Raw genomic sequence first — 11,018 nt, forward strand, 5'->3', positions numbered from 1 at the left:
CTTTGGTTTTGTCTTTATTTGTTTTGTTTTGTTGGATTAGAAAAGTAGTTGAACGCTCTATGAAGAACCTACTAACTGTCTTAGCAGGAGCCTGGGAGACAGAAGTACTAAGAATAATGCAGCCAGTGGAGACCCAGCCCGTGACATTGCAGGGGAAACAAGGACTCTAATAAACAGTTGGGCTGGCGGCCATTTGTATGACATCTTGGCAAAGAATCTGACCACTCTGTCCTGGCCCTGATAATCCGTGAGGCCACATTAGAGAGGAATGGCCTAATTCCTTTTGCAGAGGAAATTTCAAGACAATATGCTGAGGAGTCTGTGGTATGGTCATTACTGATTACTCTTATGCAAATCTTCGGTGAAAAAGAGCAAGGGGGGGGGGCAAAGTAAACACAAAATGTGCTGCCGGGCGGTGGTGGCGCACGCCTTTAATCCCAGCACTTGGGAGGCAGAGGCAGGTGGATCTCTGTGAGTTCGAGGCCAGCCTGAGCTACAGAGTGAGTTCCAGGACAGGCTCCAATGCTACACAGAGAAACCCTGTCTCGAAAAACAAAACAAAACAAAACAAAATGTGCAGCTTGGATAGGAAAGAGGAAGGAGGGAGCTTTAGAATATAGTGAAGCCATCTGCTGAAAGAGGCAGCAATTGTTCAGGAGATGTAGTACTTTGAATGAAAATGTCCCCCATAGGCTCATAGGGAATGGCACTATCAAGGTATGTGTCCTTGTTGGAGTAGGTGTGGCCTTGTTGGAGGAAGTGTGTCACTGGGGGGTGGGCTTTGAGGTTTCAGAAGCTCAAGCCAGGCCCAGTGGCTCACTGTCTCTTCCTGCTGCCTGTGGATCCAGATGCAGAACTCTCAGCTCCTTCTCCAGCACCATGTCTGCCTGCATGCCGCCATGCTTCCCCCCATGATGACAATGGACTAAACCTCTGAACTGTAAGCCACCCCCAATTAACTGTTTTCCTTTATGAGTTGCCATGGTCATGGTGTCTCTTCACAGCAATAAAACACAAAAATGGGACATTAGGACCATTAGCGAGAAATGGCCTGCTCTGCATCAGACAGATAGGAAGAGGACCCTCAGGGATACCACTTAATCTGTGAAAGGGAAGGACCCAAGGAGTTTTCTGACCCTAGAGACCATAGAAAAGCTGCTGCACTTGTAGTCAAAATGGTGAAGAGTCCATCCCAAGCTAATGGATGAAGCTTTTGGAGACTGGCGATGCAATATTCAGAAAATATCTCTTACATCCTTAAAGACTGGCACTTTTTCTGGACCTCACAGTCAGAGTTAATAATACACCTTGAAGTCACTCAAGACAGCGAGCCTCCTGTGCACTCAAACTGTTTGTTCAACCTGCCTTAAAGAGAAAAATGTAACAATCAACCCTACTTGCCTTGGATTTCCCATATAATCAACTGTTACAATACAAGCTAAATGCATAGCTGTAATTTTAAGTGATGTACTTTTCAAAGCCCCTGACACAGATGATGCATGTGTATCATTTGCCGAAAGCAGCAAACAGTAATAGAAAGCAGCTTCCTAGAATCTACCAGAAAGGTTGAGAGCAATCATTTATGCAGATTGGTGGAACTCAATGAAGGCACTGATGCCGAGGCCATGGAGGGGAGCTGCTTACTGGCTTGTATCCCCCATGACTTGCTCAGCCTGCTTTCTTTTTTGGGTTTTGTTATTGTTGTTGTTTTTCAAGACAAGGTTTCTCTGTGCAGCCCTGACTGTCCTGGAACTCTCTCTGTAGACCAGGCTAGCCTCGAACTCAACCTGCATTCTTATAGCATCCAGGACCACCATCCCAGGGGTGGCGCTGCCCAATGTGCTAGCTCCTCCCACATCAATCATCAATCAAGAAAACATACACAGGCCAATCTGGTTGGGGGCATTTTCTAAACTGAGGTTCCCTCTCCCCAGGTGACTCTAGCTTGCACCAAGTTGACATAGACTAGTCAACACAACTCGAATCCTTCAACTGTTCTTAAAGCTTCTCCAGACCCCCAGGGAGGATGCCGCCCACCTGGCGAGTACCACTCCATACCACCTACAAGAAGACTGCCATCCTGGAATTCCCCCCACTGACAGCTACTGCCTGGGTGTCTCACCTTGGTTACGTGTCTCACCACCCTCAGCATCATCCATCTCCCACCACTACCCCCACAGCCCTGTAGAGGCAAACCACCATGCCAAAATTTTCTCTACACACACACACACACACACACACACTTCACTTTGGTTGTCTCACTCTTCCTATGAGGCACAACACATTACTCTTCCCAAAAGCATCCTTGAATTTTGTTGTATTCTGCCAGCTACACCAAGCATTGCTAAAATTCCTTCCCAGAGGGAGGATGTAAACATCTATCTCGTCCCATAAAGTCCCAAAAACAATAAGAGGTATTGTTCCGTCCAAGGTCACTCTGGAGAACCAGAGTTTATTGGGCTTACTTACAGAGAATAGGTAAGGGGTTATTTATGGCATGGGTTTCTCCCTACCCAAAAGGCTGTGCCAGAAAGTCTTTACCCAGAAGTTACGATAGCTTTCCCACAGCAACACAGATGAAGTTCCTCCTCCATTCTTCCTTGGTCTATATGCTCACGGCCTTCCCCGAGGCCACATGTAATTAGGGCAAAACTGCATGCAACAGATGGTATGGAGTGCTGTAAAGTCAGAGGGTCCCATGAGCACCCCTCTCCTGTGAGGGATCAGTCAACAACCCCAGCTGCGATGATCCTTTGCAAGCAGGCACAGCTGAACTCCTGAAGTTCTGGTTGTTGGCTCAGAAGACAGTCACAACCAACAAATGGTCACAGAAACAAAGTCATAAACTTCAATTCATATGTCTTTTATGACTAAGAGAAGTAGAACCAGGAAGTAGCTATTCTAAACAAAGAAGCATGAAGTGTTTAAATAAGTTCCATTTAGATAAAATGGACTTTATTCTCACCCACCCACTCCCCAAAACACAAGGTGTCTACCTTGCCATAAATGATCAACTCCCTTAAAATTATTTTTGGTTTCTATAATTTCCTTTTTTGTTTTTTTTGTTTTTTTTTTTCCGAGACAGGGTTTCTCTGTGTAGCTTTGTGCCTTTCCTGGAACTCGCTTTGGAGACCAGGCTGGCCTCGAACTCACAGAGATCCGCCTGCCTCTGCCTCCCAAGTGCTGGGATTAAAGGCGTGCGCCACCACCGCCCGGCTATAATTTCCTTTTATTCTTAATTATTATCCATGAACATACAGTATTTCTGTAGTCTTACTCCTAACAACTCCTTATTTGTATGTTGCAGTCAACACAAATGAATACCAACATTTCTGTGTTCTTTGTATAACTAAGGGGTGATACGTGGATAAAAAGCATATGACAAAAAAATTATAAATAGCTTAATATTCAGAAAGCTAGAACAATTTATTATACTTTCACATCCCTCATAATTTCTGGGTAAGTGAAAAAAGGATGGATTAAAATATTATATACAAATAAATCTTCAAATCTATTTGAAGGATAAGGACACTGAGAACAAGAATTATCAGTCATACACCTTTCGCAGCCCTGGTGCAGGGAGGAGGGGCTTAGACCTGCCTCAACTGAATGTACCAGGCTCTGCTGACTCCCCATGGGAGGCCTTGCCTTGGAGGAGGTGGGAGGGGAGGTGGGTTGTGGGGGCAAGGCTGGGGGGCAGGAGGAAGGAGGAGAGGGGGATCCATGGTTGGTATGTAAAATGAATAGAAAATTTAATAAAATAAAAAAAAAAGAATTAGCAGTCATTCACTATTCCTCAACAAAATATTACTAAGACCTATTATGTACATAACAGTAAGATCAATAAGATCTTACTGTACATAAGAGTAGATCAATATGGTGATCTACTCTCTGTAACAAATTAACATGTCAAGCAATACATATCAGAGACAACAAGAACCATCCACTCCATGTATGTACTAAAATAAAGTTTATACATAATATACAGTTTTTCAAAATCCATTCTATGCTATCTGGAGAAAACAGTTTAAAACTTCTCAGAACACAGCCTTATTCTTCTACTAAAATGGCACGAGGCTGAGCCTTGTGCAGTTTTTAACAGTGAAGTTATTTAGTATATTTGAATGTATAACAAATTCCATCTTTTTGGAGATGAGTTCAAATAACTCTTGACACCTATGATGCATTTCTTTCTACTTCATTAATGATAAGCAGAAGTTCAAAATTACGCTACATAGCCATAAGATTTCTGTTCTGTGCTAATTCTTTATGTACATCAAGATTTATTGAGGTATGGGCTGTCTTTAAAAAAAGATTTGAGGTATTAGTGAAAGCTTTGTTAAATTTGTTATTTTATGAGGGGATTTGTGGTATAGTATTAGACTCTTCTGAGGGTTACACATAGGACAGTGCTCTTTCCAACAAGAATTTGTTACTGTCCAATAAGGAAGAGCTGTGGTCAAGGGCCAAGCCACATTAGCATATCTGTAAGCTGTTCTCCACCGTGGACTGTTTAGTATGGAATAACCGCTCCACACCTGTTAAAGGTTTCCTCACACTTCTCACACTTGTGTCTCCCTCATGTAGGAGCCTTTTGGTGTGAACTAAAGTTTCAGCAGTTGTTAAAGTCTTGGACTGCATGTCCAGGGTTTTTCTCCTTTATGAAATACCTAGTGACAAATAGGTTACTACTGAGGCTTTGCCAAATTCTACACACTGCTGGGTTTCACCAGCATATGAGTTTCCTGGTGCCGCTTCAGGCTGGAAGAAGAAATGAAGGCTTTGCCACACTCTTTACACTGGTAGGGTTGCTCTCTGGTATGAATTCTCTGGTGCTGATTAAGCTGTGAGGAAAAGTAATAGGCTTTGTCACACTCCTTACATTTGTAAAACTTATCTCCAGTATGAATTCTCTGGTGTTTTTTAAGGTATGAAGGACAGCTAAAAGCTTTGCCACACTCTTTGCATACATAGGGCTTTTCTACAATATGGATTTGCAGATGCTTATTAAGATACGAAGAACAGTTGAAGGCTTTGCCACATTCTTTACATATGTAGGGTTTCTCTCCGGTATGAATTCTCTGATGTCGGTTAAGCTGTGAAGAAAAGTAATAGGCTTTGCCACATTCCTTACATTTATAGAGTCTGTCTCCAATATGAATTCTCTGATGTTTAGAAAGATAGGAAGAACAGTTAAAGGCTTTGCCACACTCTTTACATACGTAGGGTTTCTCTCCAGTATGGATTCTCTGATGCTTAGTAAGGTATGAAGTACAGTTGAAGGCTTTGCCACATTCCTTACATATGAAGGGTTTCTCTCCACTGTGGATCCTCTGGTGCCGAATCAGCTGTGAAGAACATTTAAAGGGTTTACCACACTCTTTGCATCTATAGGGCATCTCTTCGAAATGGATTTTCATATGCTGGATCAAATAGGAGGAACAGTAAAAGGCTCGGCCGCACTCCTGACATGTGTAGGGTCTCTCTCCCGTGTGCATGATCAGGTGTCGAGCGAGGGTCGAGCTATTGTTGAAGGCTTTGCCACACTCTTCACACTGGTAAGGCTTTGCTCCAGTGTGAAGTATTTGGTGTCGAGTCAGGTTTGAGTGGTATTTGAAGGTTCTGCCACACTCTTTACATATGTAGGGTTCCTCTCCAGTGTGGATCCTCTGGTGCCGAATCAGCTGTGAGGAGAGTCTAAAGGGTTTACCACACTCTTTGCATCTATAGGGCATCTCTTCAAAATGGATTTTCATATGCTGGATCAAGAACGAGGAACAGTAAAAGGCTCTGGCGCACTCCTGACATTTGTAAGGCTTCTCTCCCGTGTGAATGATCTGGTGTCGACTAAGAGTTGAGCTATTGTTGAAGGCTTTGCCACACTCTTCGCACTTGTAGGGCTTTGCCCCAGTGTGAACAACCTGGTGTCGCGTCAGGGTTGACTGATATCTGAAGGCTCTCCCACACTCTTTACACTGATAGGGTTTCTCTCCCGTGTGAATTACTTGGTGTTGAGTAAGAGATGACTGTTTCCTAAAGGCCTTGCCACACTCTTTACACTTGTGTGGTTTCTCTCCTTTATGAATTATCTGGTGTTGACTCAGGGAGTGACTTCTCTTGAAGGCTTTGCCACATTCCTGACATCTGTAGGGTTTTGCTTCAGTATGAATGACCTCGTGCTGAGTCAGGGAGGAATTATATTTAAAGGCTTTCCCACAGTCTTTACATTTGTAGGGGTTCTCTCCAGTGTGAACTATTTGGTGTTGAGTAAGCACAGCATGTGTAGCAAAGGCTTTGCCACACTCTTTACATTTGTAGGGTTTCTCTCTCTTATGAGTCATCTGGTGTTGTGTGAGGTTTCTACTTCTCTTGAAGGCTTTCCCACACTCTTGGCATTTATAGGGTCTTGCAGCAGTATGGATTATGCGGTGTTGGTGGAGGATTGAGCGGTATTTAAAGGCTTTGTCGCAATCTTTACATTTATAGGGCAAATCTCCTTTATGCACCCTGTGACGCCCGTCGGAAGCCGAATCATCAATCAATGCTTTACCGCATTCTTCCTGTTTGTATGGCTTCTCTTCACTATGCACACACTGATGGATGGTAAGTTTTGTGTGTTGATCAAAGGCTTTTGCAGAGTCATTACAGTCACAGAGATTTTCTGGGGAGAAAAGAAGACATACAATTTTAACCATGGCTAAAGCTATGAATTTCATTACACTAACAACATTTTCTCTCCAATATGTTATTTCCCAACCTCGTTAACGATCTTCCTATTGTCAATACACATATACTAGAGTCTCTAAGTATCTGTATCTGGATTTGGACGTAGAAAAGAATTGACGGGTGGTTAACTCACACCTGTAAGCTCAGCATGCAGGAGGGTGAAACAGAAAGATCATGGTAAGTTCAAAGTGAGCATGGGCTCCATACCAAGTGCCAAGATAGCCTGGGCTACACAGTGAAGCCTTGTCTCAAAATAAACAAACAACAACAAACCACCAACAACAACAAATTACTACATTCATTAAAGCTGTGTATTTTGGTGCAGAGAAAACAAATTTGCCGGGGACAAAATAATGAGTCCTCCTAAAAGACAATCACACTTTAAAATGTGTTCTTCATTCTTAAGTCTCTTTTCTAGGGGAATATTTGGTTCAAAGTTCGGTCCAGCTACATTTCAATTGTTCAGGTTCTTTTTTTTTTTTTTTAAAGATTTATTTATTTATTATGTATACAGTATGTATGACTGCAGGCCAGAAGAGGGCATCAGATCTTGTTACAGATGGTTGTGAGCCACCATGTGGTTGCTGAGAATTGAGCTCAGGACCTCTGGAAGAGCAGTCAGTGCTCTTAACCTCTGAGCCATCTCTCCAGCCCCTCAGGTTCTTAATTAAAGCATGGAACAGGTGCATTTTAAGAATTCCCCAAATTTCATTTCAGAGGAACACTGTTTCCAACCATGATGTGGACGTTTAATCAATCACACAGTTTCTTAACAGTGATTTTTTTTTTTCTAAGATGCTGTAGGTCATTGATCTCAGTTGGCAATGGGTTTTCTGTTGTGCACAGTTGCCACAGACTGACTGTAAAATGCTTTCCAGCCTTCACATTCACTGATATTTGTAGAGCTTCTCTCCTATATGAACTCTGGTGTCAATTAAGAGTTGAACTATTATTGAAGACTTTGCCACATTTTTTGGCATTTGGAGGGGTTGGCTCTAGTGTGAAAAATTTGGTGTCAAGTAGGGTTAGTTGATATTTGAAGGCTTGCTACATTCCCATCTTACTTTAATGCAAATTGTCAAGGTCATAATTTCTGCATCTTCTCCCTATCATATTTTGTAATAACTGGGTTTTTTTTTCCCTGCTCTTGTGAAGAGTCTAGGGTATAATGAGAAGAAACACCTGCAAGAAATCAAAATAACAGATCACCTCAGGAACTGCACTAAGGTGAATTATTTCTGAATCTAACCTCAATACCAAGCCAAACAGACACGTCCTCCAGACAGCAGAACAGCAAACAGAAAAAACTCTCCATTTCCCCACAGGTATACACTGAAAAGCCTGTTACTTTCCTCGTCAATCACAGCTCTTCTTTTCTGAAAACAGCACTCTCCCGACACCCCAAGACAAAAACAACTTCCCACATCATTCTGCTCTTTTGGAGAGAAAAAGAAAAGAACAAATGAATACATTTTTCAAGTGTCTGAAGGTTCCCTGATAGGTCATTTCAGCATATCCTGCTCCACAGTGCGGAAGATAACAGGTATACTTTGTACAGTATGTCAGAATGGGAAGACTATACCTAACCCTGATAATCATTACAGTATCCACAAGATGCTATTACTTCAGACAGTCAACCAGAGAAGAGACAATAGAATCTTTTTTTAAAGATTTTTTTTAATGTATGCATGTGTTTGTGTAAAGGTATGTGCAAATTGAGTGTAGTGCCTGCAAAGGCCAGAAGGGGGCAACGGACCCCTGGATTATGGGAAGTTATGAGCCACCCAACCTGAAAATCGGGAACTAAATTTGGGTCCTCTGCGAAAGTAGGACTTGCTCTCAACCAGACTTCCCTCCAGCCCAAGCCCAAGGAGTCCAAAACAGAAATAAGAGCAAGTGTTTCTAACAGAAAAGATAAAAAATAAAACCCTACAGAGAACATAAAACAAAAATCTATTTGAATGACTCTGGTGGACTCTACATAGTTCAATGGTGTATTAGCTGATGGTTCCAGTCCACAGAAATAGGAACAGTTGATAGGTTTCACATTACTGTTGTTTTACTTTGTTATTTGTATACTTAAAGGTTATGCATCTGGGGCTGGAGAGATGGTTCAAGAATTTCAAGCATGTGTAGCTGTTCCAGAGGACCAGGGTTCAGTTCCCAGCACTCACATGGCAGGTAGCTCACAACAATCTGTAAGTCCAGCTCCAGAGGCTCCTGAAAAATCATCTCCACTGAAACAGGGCTTCCCAATCCACATCTGAAAGCATGGCTTCTTCCTGTGTCATTCCCGCCTACCTGGGTACATGGTTCCTGACTCTTGTCTCTTCACATTCCAAGGTGCCTTTCTCTGCTCCAGCAATGAGACCAGGTAAGGTTTACACACAGCAAGACCTGTTTAACTACAAAATAGAGAACCATGTTCAGTTAAGAGTCTCATAATAACATTTCTTGCTGGAAGAAAAGAAGAGATATAAAAGAAGTTTTGAGGAAATTATTTCTCTGATTATTCCCTGTCGTATACATTAGAATATGTCTGCCAGGTGGTGGAGGTGTACACCTTTGATCCTAGCACTTGAGAGGCAGAGGCAGGCAAATCTCCGAGTTCAAGGCCAGCCTGGTCTACAGAGTGAGTTCCAGGACAGCCAGGGCTACACAGAGAAAAAAAAAAAAAGATTACGTGTGAGGGATTTTCGACTTGGAGATGCTAAGCTTCACTTGCACACGTGACCAACTCAAAGCAAATGGACCCTAAAATACAGCCACCACGCTTCATGCCAGCAAGTTTCTGATTTGATCTATCACTGCTCTACAGCACTGGTTCTCAACCTTCCTAATGCTTCAACCCTTTAATATAGTTCCTCATGCTGTGGTGACCCCCCCAACTTTAAAACTATTTTTGTTGCTACTTCATAACTATAATTTTATGAACTGGAATGCAAATGTCTGCTATGCGGGGTATCTGATCTACGACCCCTGTGGGGGGGGGTCAAGACCCACAGGTTGAGAACCATTGATCTAGAGTGAAGCCGAAACACTTCCTCAAGAAAGAAGATTTCAACATAAATACAATTAAAATGATCTTCTCCAGACCATCAAGCCCCTACGTATTTCTCTTATGCGTAGGAATATTAACTGCCTTCATATAAACCAGAAGCCCCTGAGACAAGCCTACAGAGAAGGAAAACCAGATGTCAAGGAGTTAAGAATTCTGTAGGGGAGAGATCCTACCCAGGGAGACAAGGCTCCTGTAATTCTCCAACATCACATCCCTATACAGATTCCAGCGAGCAGGGTCTAGGCATTCCCGCTCCTCTGGGAAGAAACCAATGGACACATCCTCGAATGTCAACCGCTCCTGAAACACAAGTTGATAGCACAAAGGACTGGACAGAAAGAAAAAAAACAACCCCATCGCAAGGTGGGCTAAGGAAATGAACAGTTCTCCAAAGAAGAACTCCAAATGGCCAATACTTTTAAAATGGTTCGATGTCCTCAGCCATGAAGGAGATGCAAATTTAATACTTTGAGACTCCATCTCACCACAAAATGGGTATCATCAAGAAAACAAATGATAATGAGCATGTGGAGAAAGGACCTAGTCACTGTCGGTGGGAGTGTAAACTGGTACAGCCACTATGGAAGTCAATGTGGAGGTTTCTCAAACAGCTACAAAAAGACCACTTGTCCCAGCATAAACCCAGAGGGTGCCATATTCTACTACGGAGATACTTGCTCATCTATGGCCATGGCTCTCTAGCCTAATGGCTAGGAAATGGAATCAGCCTAGATGTCCATCAACGGAAGAGTGGACAATGAAAATGGGATGCATATACACAGTGGTATTTATTCAGTTGTAAAGAAAAATGAAATTTGCACGGAAATAGATGGAATGGAGACAAATTATACTGAGGTCCAGAAAGATAAATGCCACATGTTCTCTCTAGTATACTATCCTAGCTTTGAATTTTTAGATCTGTACACTTCGCTTGGGGTGTTTGTGGAGGTCAGGAAGCTAGACAGGGGCCACTGAAAGGGGTGGAGCCTTAAGAGAGAAGGGACAGTACAACACACATGACATGAAAGTATACAGGAACAGCACCTCCCCCAGGGGACTGGGCCCTTCCACATCAATCATCAGTCAAGAAAATGCCCCACATGCTTGCCTACAGGCCAATCTGATGGTGGCATTTTCTTAACTGAGGTTCCTTCTTCTCTGACGACCCTAGTTTGTGCCACATTGACAAAACCAAAGCCACAACCACCTAACCAGAGCACTGTGTTCTGAT

At 42.7% G+C, this 11,018-nt stretch overlaps 2 protein-coding genes across 2 annotated transcripts; both read right to left on the reverse strand.

The window, feature by feature from the left end:
- Positions 1-4,335: 4,335 nt before the first annotated feature.
- Positions 4,336-6,695, reverse strand: LOC131898587 (zinc finger protein 11). The gene has a single exon (XM_059249775.1). It carries the CDS (start codon positions 6,693-6,695, stop codon positions 4,710-4,712), a length of 1,986 nt encoding a protein of 661 aa, XP_059105758.1. The 3' UTR covers positions 4,336-4,709.
- A 2,318-nt stretch (positions 6,696-9,013) lies between these two features.
- On the reverse strand, positions 9,014-10,479 carry Znf479 (zinc finger protein 479). The gene is made up of 3 exons (XM_059249776.1): positions 10,462-10,479; positions 9,961-10,087; positions 9,014-9,123 (listed from the first exon to the last, which is right to left on the reverse strand). The coding sequence occupies exons 1-3, from the start codon at positions 10,477-10,479 to the stop codon at positions 9,014-9,016; spliced, it is 255 nt and encodes an 84-aa protein (XP_059105759.1).
- Between the last annotated feature and the right edge of the window lie 539 nt (positions 10,480-11,018).

This window comes from Peromyscus eremicus, chromosome 23 (genome assembly GCF_949786415.1).
Source record: "Peromyscus eremicus chromosome 23, PerEre_H2_v1, whole genome shotgun sequence".
Taxonomy (NCBI): domain Eukaryota; kingdom Metazoa; phylum Chordata; class Mammalia; order Rodentia; family Cricetidae; genus Peromyscus; species Peromyscus eremicus.

Coding starts and splice junctions, on each gene's coding strand:
- LOC131898587 (XM_059249775.1), bottom strand. CDS start 6,695: ATGGTTAAAATTGTATGTCTTCTTTTCTCCCCAGAAAATCTCTGTGAC.
- Znf479 (XM_059249776.1), bottom strand. Junction 9,124..9,960: donor CAGGAGCCTTGTCTCCCTGG/GTAGGATCTCTC, acceptor GTAGTTAAACAG/GTCTTGCTGTGTGTAAACCT.